Here is a 14,149-nt window from a genome sequence, read left to right on the forward strand (position 1 = left end):
GACCCTGAGCTTTCAGGGATCCCCAGACCGCGCCCCAGCCTATCAGACTGGCGTCGGTCGTGACAATGACCCACTCTGGTCTGTGGAACATCATCCCTTGAGACAGATTGTCCAGGGACAGCCACCAACGGAGTGAGTCTCTGGTCCTCTGATTTACTTGTATCTTCGGAGACAAGTCTGTATAGTCCCCATTCCACTGACTGAGCATGCACAGTTGTAATGGTCTTAGATGAATGCGCGCAAAAGGAACTATGTCCATCGCCGCCACCATCAACCCGATCACTTCCATGCACTGAGCTATGGAAGGAAGAGGAACGGAATGAAGTATCCGACAAGAGTCCAGAAGCTTTATTTTTCTGGCCTCTGTTAGAAAGATCCTCATTTCTAAGGAGTCTATAATTGTTCCCAAGAAGGGAACCCTTGTTGACGGGGATAGAGAACTCTTTTCCACGTTCACTTTCCAGCCGTGAGATCTGAGAAAGGCCAGGACAATGTCCGTGTGAGCCTTTGCTTGAGGAAGGAACGACGCTTGAATCAGAATGTCGTCCAGGTAAGGTACTACTGCAATGCCCCTTGGTCTTAGCACCGCTAGAAGGGACCCTAGTACCTTTGTGAAAATCCTTGGAGCAGTGGCTAATCCGAAAGGAAGCGCCACGAACTGGTAATGTTTGTCCAGGAATGCAAACCTTAGGAACCGATTATGTTCCTTGTGGATAGGAATATGTAGATACGCATCCTTTAAATCCACCGTGGTCATGAATTGACCTTCCTGGATGGAAGGAAGGATAGTTCGAATGGTTTCCATCTTGAACGATGGGACCTTGAGAAATTTGTTTAAGATCTTGAGATCTAGGATTGGTCTGAACGTTCCCTCTTTTTTGGGAACTATGAACAGATTGGAGTAGAACCCCATCCCTTGTTCTCTTAATGGAACAGGATGAATCACTCCCATTATTAACAGGTCTTCTACACAATGTAAGAACGCCTGTCTTTTTATGTGGTCTGAAGACAACTGCGACCTGTGGAACCTCCCCCTTGGGGGAAGTCCCTTGAATTCCAGAAGATAACCCTGGGAGACTATTTCTAGCGCCCAAGGATCCAGAACATCTCTTGCCCAAGCCTGAGCGAAGAGAGAGAGTCTGCCCCCCACCAGATCCGGTCCCGGATCGGGGGCCAATATTTCATGCTGTCTTGGTAGCAGTGGCAGGTTTCTTGGCCTGCTTTCCCTTGTTCCAGCCTTGCATTGGTCTCCAAGCTGGCTTGGCCTGAGAAGTATTACCCTCTTGCTTAGAGGACGTAGCACCTTGGGCTGGTCCGTTTTTACGAAAGGGACGAAAATTAGGTCTATTTTTTGCCTTGAAAGGCCGATCCTGAGGAAGGGCGTGGCCCTTACCCCCAGTGATATCAGAGATAATCTCTTTCAAGTCAGGACCAAACAACGTTTTCCCCTTGAAAGGAATGTTTAGTAGCTTGTTCTTGGAAGACGCATCAGCCGACCAAGATTTCAACCAAAGCGCTCTGCGCGCCACAATAGCAAACCCAGAGTTCTTAGCCGCTAACTTAGCCAATTGCAAAGAGGCGTCTAGAGTGAAAGAATTAGCCAATTTGAGAGCATTGATTCTGTCCATAATCTCCTCATAAGGAGGAGAGTCACTATCGAGCACCTTAAGCAGTTCATCAAACCAGAAATATGCGGCAGTAGTGACAGGGACAATGCATGAAATGGGTTGTAGAAGGTAACCCTGCTGAACAAACATCTTTTTAAGCAAACCTTCTAATTTTTTATCCATAGGATCTTTGAAAGCACAACTATCCTCTATGGGAATAGTGGTGCGTTTGTTTAAAGTAGAAACCGCTCCCTCGACCTTGGGGACTGACTGCCATAAGTCCTTTCTAGGGTCGACCATAGGAAACAATTTTTTAAATATGGGGGGAGGGACGAAAGGAATACCGGGCCTTTCCCATTCTTTATTAACAATGTCCGCCACCCGCTTGGGTATAGGAAAAGCTTCTGGGAGCCCCGGCACCTCTAGGAACCTGTCCATTTTACATAGTTTCTCTGGGATGACTAAATTTTCACAATCATCCAGAGTGGATAATACCTCCTTAAGCAAAATGCGGAGATGTTCCAATTTAAATTTAAATGTAATCACATCAGATTCAGCCTGCTGAGAAATGTTCCCTAAATCAGTAATTTCTCCCTCAGACAAAACCTCCCTGGCCCCCTCAGATTGGGTTAGGGGCCCTTCAGAGATATTAATATCAGCGTCGTCATGCTCTTCAGTAACTAAAACAGAGCAGCCACGCTTACGCTGACAAGGGTTCATTTTGGCTAAAATGTTTTTGACAGAATTATCCATTACAGCCGTTAATTGTTGCATAGTAAGGAGTATTGGCGCGCTAGATGTACTAGGGGCCTCCTGAGTGGGCAAGACTCGTGTAGACGAAGGAGGGAATGATGCAGTACCATGCTTACTCCCCTCACTTGAGGAATCATCTTGGGCATCATTGTCATTATCACATAAATCACATTTATTTAAATGAATAGGAATTCTGGCTTCCCCACATTCAGAACACAGTCTATCTGGTAGTTCAGACATGTTAAACAGGCATAAACTTGATCAGAAAGTACAAAAAACGTTTTAAAATAAAACCGTTACTGTCACTTTAATTTTAAACTGAACACACTTTATTACTGCAATTGCGAAAAAACATGAAGGAATTGTTCAAAATTCACCAAATTTTCACCACAGCGTCTTAAAGCTTTGAAAATATTGCACACCAATTTTAGAAGCTTTAACCCTTAAAATAACGGAACCGGAGCCGTTTTAAGCTTTAAACCCCTTTACAGTCCCTGGTATCTGCTTTGCTGAGACCCAACCAAACCCAAAGGGGAATACGATACCAAATGACGCCTTCAGAAGTCTTTTATAAGTATCAGAGCTCCTCTCACATGCGACTGCATGCCATGCCTCTCAAAAACAAGTGCGCAACACCGGCGCGAAAATGAGACTCTGCCTATGCTTTGGGAAAGCCCCTAAAGAATAAGGTGTCTAAAACAGTGCCTGCCGATATTATTATATCAAAATACCCAGATAAAATGATTCCTCAAGGCTAAATATGTGTTAATAATCAATCGATTTAGCCCAGAAAAAGTCTACAGTTTAAATAAGCCCTTGTGAAGCCCTTATTTACAATCGTAATAAACATGGCTTACCGGATCCCATAGGGAAAATGACAGCTTCCAGCATTACATCGTCTTGTTAGAATGTGTCATACCTCAAGCAGTAAGAGACTGCACACTGTTCCCCCAACTGAAGTTAATTGCTCTCAACAGTCCTGTGTGGAACAGCCATGGATTTTAGTTACGGTTGCTAAAATCATTTTCCTCATACAAACAGAATTCTTCATCTCTTTTCTGTTTCTGAGTAAATAGTACGTACCAGCACTATTTGAAAATAACAAACTCTTGATTGAATAATGAAAAACTACAGTTAAACACTAAAAAACTCTAAGCCATCTCCGTGGAGATGTTGCCTGTACAACGGCAAAGAGAATGACTGGGGTAGGCGGAGCCTAGGAGGGATCATGTGACCAGCTTTGCTGGGCTCTTTGCCATTTCCTGTTGGGGAAGAGAATATCCCACAAGTAAGGATGACGCCGTGGACCGGACACACCTATGTTGGAGAAATTGATAATAGGAGAAAAAAAATTAAAATTGCTGCTCTATCTGAATCATGAAAGGTTACATTTAACTATACTATTCCTTTAAGTTTCACTATTTATTTGGAACTGAAAAGGATTATTTCAGGTGTCTTTTCTCTCTGTACAAATGTATCAAAGCAAACACAGTGACAGACTTGCTGATAGACCGTTGTATTAGTGAGTTGCATCGGTTTAACTTCAAACACAATTTACTTGCCAATATGACAATTTGCTCTTCAGTGAATAAACTTTACTCTGAACACAGATGATTGTATAGTCGCTATATAAATTTCACTCAAGTACAATTACCTCCAGATATCTTATGTGAAACAGCGCTACACATGTAATCACTACATGTAAAAACTGTAATCCTACATTTTATTGACAAATATTTTAGACAAGCACCAAGTCTGCCCCCTATTTGTTGTATCTTTAACTGCTGAACTGACTTCCTGGTATCATCTGGTTTCTTGCACCTCACTTGAGGGCTGTAGCCCAGTATTAAGGTTACCAAAAAGTCACTAACCGTACTCTTGGGGTGAAGCCAATACGCAATGCTCGTGTCCAGTGTTATCCAGTCAAGAGGGGACGAGCTGTATTTGTGCTCAGTGTTCTCGTTCCTCAAGGTGAGCATCTTCCACTACAGGAAGTAGACAAGGACAGCTCAGTACCACACCCTCCCCTGGCATCACGTCAACATTTGTAGTGTTTAATATTATCCTCTTCATACACATGCAGATGTGACAGTGCTCATATAATGTATTTTATATCAAAGAGAAAATACAAAGAACAGCTGTATTCCCTAGAGCTATATATATATATATTATTGTATATATTTCAATCCATCATTAATCTCCAATCCTCCTTGAGACAATATCCATCATTTACTGTTGGTTCTGCCCACATATCACATGGGTCAGCTGTACAGTAGCATGCACCTGATAGGAAAAGCAGATGCTATTCTAAAAATGACACAGTAAACTGGACCGCCATTTAGTCTAGAAAACATGCAGTATACAATATACCTGCAACTCCCAAAATCGTGCCAGGAAGCTGAGATTCCTGCCCACATCAATCGGGGAGGGAGAGCTGAATTCCTGCTCCCGCTCCATCTGCTCCTGACCTGCAGAGAGGAACAGAAAAGGTGATGAGTAGCAATAGCCAGAGACACCTGCACCTTATTACAGACAGACAGCGACGGAAGGCCATTTAGACAGGACACTGTCACAAAACCACAAGTACAATAATTCTTGCAAGTAAAGAGGAATTATCTGTGTACTGCAGTGTATGCACTTTACATGGGATTAAATATAGCCTTATAAGGATTACGTCAGGCCCTATAACTACAGTCTGTATATGGTATTACATGAGACTGTATAACTACAGTCTGTATGTGGTATTACATCAGGCGGTATAACTACAGTCTGTACGTGGTATTACATCAGGCCGTATAACTACAGTCTGTATGTGGTATTACATCAGGCCATATAACTACAGTCTGTACGTGGTATTACATGAGGCCGTATAACTACAGTCTGCACATGGGATTACTGCAGGCCGTATAACTACAGTCTGTACGTGGTATTACATCAGGCAGTATAACTACAGTCTGTACGTGGTATTACATCAGGCAGTATAACTACAGTCTGTATGTGGTATTACATCAGGCCGTATAACTACAGTCTGTATATGGTATTACATCAGGCAGTATAACTACAGTCTGTACGTGGTATTACATCAGGCCGTATAACTACAGTCTGTATGTGGTATTACATGAGGCCGTATAACTACAGTCTGCACATGGGATTACTGCAGGCCGTATAACTACAGTCTGTATGTGGTATTACATCAGGCCGTATAACTACAGTCTGTATATGGTATTACATGAGGCCGTATAACTACAGTCTGTATGTGGTATTACATGAGACTGTATAACTACAGTCTGTATGTGGTATTACATCAGGCAGTATAACTACAGTCTGTACGTGGTATTACATCAGGCAGTATAACTACAGTCTGTATGTGGTATTACATCAGGCAGTACAACTACAGTCTGTATGTGGTATTACATCAGGCAGTATAACTACAGTCTGTATGTTGTATTACATCAGGCCGTATAACTACAGTCTGTATGTTGTATTACATCAGGCAGTATAACTACAGTCTGTATGTGGTATTACATCAGGCAGTATAACTACAGTCTGTATGTGGTATTACATCAGGCTGTATAACTACAGTCTGTACATGGTATTACATGAGGCCGTATAACTACAGTCTGTATGTGGTATTACATCAGGCAGTATAACTACAGTCTGTATGTGGTATTACATCAGGCAGTATAACTACAGTCTGTATGTGGTATTACATCAGGCCGTATAACTACAGTCTGTATGTGGTATTACATGAGGCCGTATAACTACAGTCTGTACATGGTATTACATGAGGCCGTATAACTACAGTCTGTATGTAGTATTACATCAGGCCGTATAACTACAGTCTGTATGTGGTATTACATGAGGCTGTATAACTACAGTCTGTACGTGGTATTACATCAGGCCGTATAACTACAGTCTGTACGTGGTATTACATCAGGCCATATAACTACAGTCTGTATGTGGTATTACATCAGGCAGTATAACTACAGTCTGTATGTGGTATTACATCAGGCTGTGTAACTACAGTCTGTACTTGGTATTACATTAGGCTATATAACTACAGTCTGTATGTGGTATTACATGAGACTGTATAACTACAGTCTGTATGTGGTATTACATCAGGCCGTATAACTACAGTCTGTATGTGGTATTACATCAGGCCGTATAACTACAGTCTGTACGTGGTATTACATGAGGCCGTATAACTACAGTCTGTATGTGGTATTACATCAGGCCATATAACTACAGTCTGTACGTGGTATTACATGAGGAAGTATAACTACAGTCTGTACGTGGTATTACATCAGGCCGTATAACTACAGTCTGTATGTGGTATTACATCAGGCCGTATAACTACAGTCTGTATGTGGTATTACATCAGGCCGTATAACTACAGTCTGTATGTGGTATTACATGAGGCCGTATAACTACAGTCTGTATGTGGTATTACATCAGGCCGTATAACTATAGTCTGTATGTGGTAGTATATCAGGCCGTATAACTACAGTTTGTGTGTGGTATTACATCAGGCCGTATAACTACAGCCTGTATGTGGTATTACATCAGGCTGTATTACATCAGGCAGTGTAACTACAGTCTGTATGCTGTATTACATCAGGCTGTATAAGTAATTTTGGCACTCAAGGAATGGAGGCATCTTCTCGAGGGTACTAGCGTACCAGTGCTTATTCTTACTGACCACAAGAATTTAACTTATCTATTTGAAGCAAAACGTTTGTCGCCCCGACAGGCCAGATGGGCGTTATTTTTGTCTCGGTTTAATTATGTGGTCTCCTACCTGCCTGGTAGTAAGAATGTTAGGACTGATGTCCTCTCTCGACAATTTTCACCTCTGTCCAAGGGGGAGTCTGTACCTACTCCAGTTATACCTACTAATCATTTTTTGGCTACCATACGTACTAATTTGACTTCTCCCTTGGGGGAGGAAATCCTGGCAGCACAAACCAATGCACCTCCTGAGAAACCTAGTGGTAAGTGCTTTGTTCCTGAGAATCTTCAAACTAAATTTTTGCACACTTACCACTATCCTAAAGGCGCAGGTCACCCGGGCAAGAAACAAATGTCACTCGACAATTCTGGTGGCCAGGTCCTCGTTCTGATGTTGCTGCGTATGTTGCCTCCTGCTCAGTTTGTGCACAGAATAAGACTCCTCGACGTCTTCCTGTGGGTCTTCTTCAACCTATTGAGCTTGCTTCAATTTTTGCCCGGGAGGTCTTCCGTTTACATGGGTTACACCCAAGGTGATAGTCTCGCACTGGGGTAGCTAGTTTGTCTCTAGATTTTGGCGTTTCTTTCCTATCTCTGTTGACAACCATGAAGAATATGAGGTCAGCAGCATTATTGACTCTCGCATGTCCAGGGGCCGCGTACAGTATTTAGTTCACTGGAGGGGCTACGGTCCTGAGGAGAGTGGGTTCCCTCCTCTGATGTTCATGCTCCAACCCTCCTCCGTGCCTTCTTTGCCCGTTTCCCCAATAAATCTTTTGTCCTCCCGCGGGGGAGGGGTAGTTGAGCGAAGGGTACTGTCAGGGTTTTTTTCCTGCTTTGTTTGCCATGTGCTGCTGGCAGCCATTTTGCTTACCTTTTCTTGCTAAATCTGGTGCAGAGTGTGTGATGCTGCTCATTTCCTGCATGCCCTCTTATGGCCAGACTGTTGTACATCATCTGTGTGAGACAGGTTGCAGTCTCAGAATTGTGATGTCATAACTTATTATTTAAAGGGCCTCTGTTCAGTATGCTTTGCCCTTGCTTTGTCTCAGACCATTTTTTGAGTTCCTGTTCCTGTGTAATACTTGGCTGTCTGATGTCCCTCCTGGTACCAGGAGCATGTCCAGTTCTGCACCTCTACCTCAGCGATATGGAGGCGATCCTATTCAGTGCAGAGGGTTTTTGAACCAGGTTGGCATTTACTTTGAGATGTTACCTCAGGCGTTTCCCTCTGACAGAGCTAAGGTGGGATTTCTCATCTTGTTACTCTCTGACACAGATCTTGCCTAAGCTAATCCCTTGTGGGAGACTAATAAACCTGTGATTTCAAATTACCCTGAATTTGTGGCCTCCTTTCGAAGGGTATTTGATGTTCCGGCTCGCTCCTCCTCTGCTGCTAAACGACTCATGTCCATTCAGCAAGGTACGAGATCTGTTGCTCAGTATGCCATTGAGTTCCGTACGCTTGCCGCAGAGGTAGGTTGGAACAATGAAGCCCTTGTTGCCGCCTTCTTTCATGGGCTCTCTGATGCGATTAAAGACGAAGTTGCTGCCAGAGATTTACCAGAGGATCTCGAGGCATTGGTGTCTTTTTTTTATCCTAACTGACATCAGACTCAGAGAGAGGCCCTCTTTTAAGGAGCACTTGCGGAAGCCTCCGGTTCCGTTGTCACCTACATGTTCGTTCCCACCCATGCCTCCCTCCTCCTGGTCCCGAGTCACCAGGTACTGCTGAGCTGATGCAGTTGGGATTCACACATCTCTCCGTGGCAGAGAGGGCCTTTAGGAGGAGGGAGGGGGATCTGCCTCTATTGTGGGTTACAGGGTCACCTTTTAAAGTCTTGTCCTACACGGCCGGTAAACACTCGCACCTAAGGTCCTGTCAGGGGCAGACCTTGGATGGTTTTATCCTCGTCCCCGGAACCGCTAAAGGAGAAACCTCTGGTCGACTCTGGTGCTGTGGGCTATTTAATTGACAGTGCTTTTGTATCAAAGCACTCCATTCCTGTATTGCCTCGGTCCGTTCCGCTTGCTATTGAGACCATTGATGGCAGGCCCCTTCAGCCAGCACTCGTTACTCATGAAACCGCTCCGTTATCCATGGCTGTTGGGGCTCTCTATTTTGAAACCCTCCAGTACCAGGTGATCAACTCTCCACATTTTCCGGTTGTTCTGGGTTATCCCTGGCTCCAAAAGCACAATCCCAGTCTCGACTGGCGCAGGCTCCGCAATGTATTTCCACTTGTCTTTGGAAACCAGTCAAAGTCTTGTGCACATCTTCGGTATCTCAATTGCCAGAGGAGTACTGAGAGTTCCTAGACGTTTTTGACAAGGTTCGTGCCTGTACGTTGCCTTCTCACCGGTTTTCCGATTGTGCCATAGACCTGCAACCCGGAGCCATTCCTCCTCGGGGCCGGGTTTACCTGCAGCGGCTGACTTCTTCTTTGTGAAGAAAAAGGGTGGTGAGTTAAGACCATGCATCGATTATAGGGGTCTTAATCGTCTTACCATTAAGAATGCTTACCCTATTCCGCTCATTACGGAACTCTTTGACTGCCTCAAGGTAGCTACGGTCTTTTCTAAACTTGATTTGAGGGGAGCGTACAATCTCGCTAGGATTAAGGAGGGCCACAAATGGAAAACAGCATTTAACACCAGAAGCGGGCATTATGAATATCTTGTAATGCCCTTTGGCCTATGTAATGCTCCTGCTGTTTTTCAGGAATTTATTAATGATGTCCTACGAGATATGTTGCAACAGTGTGTTGTGGTGTACTTAGACGACATCCTCATACACTCACCCACACTTGAGGCTCATCGTTCTGATGTCACACGGGTACTTCAGAGACAACGTGAGAATGGCCTGTTTTGTAAACTCGAGAAATATGAATTCCATCAGACTCAAGTAACCTTCTTAGGTTATGTGATCTCCGTTGAAGGGTTCTCCATGGATCCTGACAAGTTGTCTGAAGTTCTGCAGTGGCCTCGCCCAGTTGGTCTTCGCTTTATTCAACGTTTTTTGGGCTTCGCCAATTACTATAGAAAGTTTATTAAAAACTTTTCTTCCTTGTAAAACCTATCACAGACATGACCCGTAAAGAGAATGATCCACTTCATTGGTCACCTACTGCCTTTGCTGCTGGTCCAGTACTGGCTCATCCTAACCCTGTCCTGCCTTTCGTTCTTGAGGTCAATGCGTCTGAGCTGGAGTAGGTGCCCTCTTGTCTCAACGTCCTATGCCTGACGGTTCCTTGCATCCGTGCGGTTTCTTCTCTATGAAATTGTCTCCAGCGGAGTGCAATTATGAAATTGGCGACAGGGAATTACTGGCCATAATTTTGGCATTCAAGGAATGGAGGCATCTTCTCGAGGGTACTAGCGTACCAGTGCTCATTCTTAATGACCACAAGAATTTAACTTATCTATTTGAAGCAAAACGTTTGTCACCCCGACAGGCCAGATGGGCGTTATTTTTGTCTCAGTTTAATTATGTGGTCTCCTACCTGCCTAGTAATAAGAATGTTAGGACTGATGTCCTCTCTCGACAATTTTCACGTCTGTCCATGGAGGAGTCTGTACCTACTCCAGTTATACCTCCTGATCATTTTTTGGCTACCATACGTACTAATTTGACTTCTCCCTTGGGGGAGGAGATCCTGGCTGCACAAACAAATGCACCTCCTGAGAAACCTAGTGGTAAGTGCTTTGTTCCTGAGAATCTTCAAACTACATTTTTGCACACTTACCACTATCCTAAAGCCGCAGGTCACCCTGGCAAGAACCAAATTATTTGGTCTGTCACTCGACAATTCTGGTGGCCAGGTCTTCGTTCTGATGTTGCTGCATATGTTGCCTCCTGCTCAGTTTGTGCACAGAATAAGACTCCTCGACATCTTCCTATGGGTCTTCTTCAACCTATTGCTAATGGCAAGCATCCTTGGACCCACCTTTCCATGAACTTCATTGTCGAGCTCCCTGTTTGCAATGGCAATACTGTTATCCTAATGATGGTTGACCATTTTTCTAAAATGTCACATTGCATTCACTTGAAGAAGCTGCCTACTGCTCAGGAGCTTGCTTCAATTTTTGCCCGGGAGGTCTTCCGTTTAAATGGGTTACCCAAGGTGATAGTCTCGGACCGGGGTAGTCAGTTTGTCTCCAGATGTTGGCGTGCCTTTCCTATCTCTGTTGACAACCATGAAGAATATGAGGTCAGCAGCATTATTGACTCTCGTATGTCCAGGGGCCGCATACAGTATTTGGTTCACTGGAGGGGCTACGGTCCTGAGGAGCGTTCATGGGTTCCCTCCTCTGATGTTCATGCTCCAGCCCTCCTCCGTGCCTTCCATGCCCATTTCCCCAATAAGTCTTTTGTCCTCCCGCGGGGGAGGGGTTGTTGAGCGGAGAGTACTGTCAGGGTTTTTTTCCTGCTTTGCTTGCCATGTGCTGAGGCAGCCATTTTTCTTACATTTTCTTGCTAAATCTGGTGCAGAGTGTGTGATGCTGCTCATTTCCTGCACGCCCTCTTATGGCCAGACTGTTGTACATCATCCGTGTGAGACAGGTTGCAGTCTCAGAATTGTGATGTCATCACTTATTATTTAAAGGGCCTCTGTTCAGTATGCTTTGCCCTTGCGTTGTCTCAGACCTGTTTGTGAGTTCCTGTTCCTGTGTATTACTTGGCTGTCTGACATCCCTCCTGGTTCCTGACTCGGCTCGTCTGACTACCAGCTCTGGCTTTGACACCTGGCTTGTTATTTGACTTGTGGACTTTTTATTATTTTTTGCTATTAATAAAGGTTTAATTATTTTTGCACTTCTCGTCTCAGTCTGATTCCTGGCACCCTGACACTGTGATATTAGAAAACTAGAGGACTGATCAAATAAATGGGATCTGAAATTTAATATTACCAAGAGCAAAAACATGAATTATGCTTACCTGATAATATAATTTTCTTCCGTGGGAAAGAGTCCACAGCCGCATTCATTACTTGTGGGAAATAAGAACCTGGCCACCAGGAGGAGGCAAAGACACACCAGCCAAAGGCTCAAATACTCCTCCAACTCCCCCTATCCCCCAGTCATTCTGCAGAGGAACAAGGACCAGTGGCAGAAATATCAAGGTGAAAGGGTGCCAGAAGACTATACACGAAAAACGCCTCAAGAAACAGGCGGGGGCTGTGGACTCTTTCCCACAGAAGAATTGAAATTATCAGGTAAGCATAATTTATGGTTTTCTTCCTACTGGGAAAGAGTTTACAGCCGCATTCATTACTTGTGGGAAAATTATACCCAAGCCAAAGAGGACACTGAATGCCAAAAACGGGAGGGTAAGAAGTGTTGTGGAATCTGAGGGCACCAGGACTGAACCACATCCCATAAATAAAAAAGTCCTGCTTCATCCAAAAAGCAGGGATCAAAAACATGAAGAAAAAAGGGCCCCAAGGACACAAACAACAGTCCCAAGCCTGGGTAAAAACCACATGCAAAACCACTGAGCCAACAGGACTCAAAGCGCACTATCGCCCAAAGGCAGATCCCATACACATGCCCCCCCATAAGGGAACCCTAACAGACAACTCCCCAAAGGAAAAAGCAAGGTAGAGGGATAAATAACCAGAACCCTGTCTTCCAAAAGACAGGTCAAACTAGCTTGCAAGACTCCAGAAAGCCTCACTAGATGCCAGAAAAAAGGGCATCAGTCAAACGCGACCAAGTCGGAAACCGAAAGAGAAACTTGAGAAACAGAAAACCGCACAGACGACTGAGTAGCACACCATAGTGCATCCGCAGATAAAGGGGAAAAAAAAACCCTTGTCCAGCACCCCAGCTGGAGGGAACCAAGGAGTTCACCTCAAACCGACAGAGACCTAGGCGCCTCCCTACGAGAACACCGCAGCTATGGAAAAAAGGAACCAGCAAACACCAAGTTCCTAGACAAAACACCCCTCAATGGAAAGAAAATTCAGAGAATCCAACCCTCCCCCCCCCCCCCCGAGATAGCACCTCAACAGGGACCCGCTGCATCCAAAACACACAGAAGGCAGCTGAAAAGTCAAAAGATAACCAAAACCACAGCTTAGGATCCTGAGATAACCAGGGACGTCCTCAACTACCGCAGACCCGCCGCAACGAGGACCGCCCACACACTGAAAGACCAACCTGTCATGACAGTGAAAAGTCTAGGGACAGAGTCCCCCCCCCCCCCCCTTGAACGAGAGGGAGGAAACACCACCAGCCACCACTAAAGAGTATGACCAGAGACACGGGCAGAGTCACACCAGAACCAGAGGAACACCGAACCCAGAAGCCCATTCCCAAGGGCATCACCATCCCTGAACCATGAACAAACAGGAACACACCCCCAGGGAGACAAAGGTCCCCCAAGGGAAGATGGAGGACAAAGGAAACCTTGCCCCTGGACACAAAACTCGACACAGGAGTCAAAATGAACCCAAAACGAGCCAGACCCAAAAGGAGCAGAGACTACCCGAGGTAGCAATCTCGGGGCCACACAACAGACACCATTGTGGAAGATATGAGGACAAAGTGACCCTTACCAAGGCACTACACAGGAATGCTGACGCAAAGTCAGAACACCAGAACTGAACCCGAAAGAAGTCCAGAACATATTACTTCACAGAAAACAAAGGCCCCGAACAGCCATAAGAAGGGGACCAGACTCTCTAAAGAGAGAAAAAGGAAGAACCCCTTCAAGACGCAACCCGAATACCGGAGGGAAAAACCGGGACAAGCATAGACAGAGCTTAACCAACACCACCCGGAACCCCAGCCCTATCCCAGATCCACAAATAGGCCTGAAGAAGAGGACCCTGACCAAAATTCTGGTCAGACACTCCTCACCCGAGGAAGGAACCTGAAAAAATGGGAACTCTAGCAAAACCTTAAGAAAGGACCGCGAAAAAATGCAGAACCGATTTCAAGGCGATAGAACCCACGACACAGAGCTAAACTCCGAAACATTCAGAAACTAGAGTCTCACGACGGCGCCCGACCCTAAGAGGGTGGATACAATTCTGGAAAAAAACAGAACCAGAACT

The 14,149-nt window shown here is 45.0% G+C and overlaps 1 protein-coding gene across 1 annotated transcript in view; it reads right to left on the reverse strand.

The window, feature by feature from the left end:
- POMT1 (protein O-mannosyltransferase 1) overlaps positions 1-14,149 on the reverse strand; it is a gene marked incomplete in the record, with an annotated part of 442,385 nt that overhangs the window by 285,749 nt on the left and 142,487 nt on the right. Inside the window, 2 exon segments of the mRNA XM_053695732.1 lie at positions 4,232-4,345; positions 4,731-4,828. Of these exon segments, the coding sequence (XP_053551707.1) occupies positions 4,232-4,345; positions 4,731-4,828 (212 nt within the window).

This window comes from Bombina bombina, chromosome 12 (genome assembly GCF_027579735.1).
Source record: "Bombina bombina isolate aBomBom1 chromosome 12, aBomBom1.pri, whole genome shotgun sequence".
Lineage (NCBI taxonomy): Eukaryota > Metazoa > Chordata > Amphibia > Anura > Bombinatoridae > Bombina > Bombina bombina.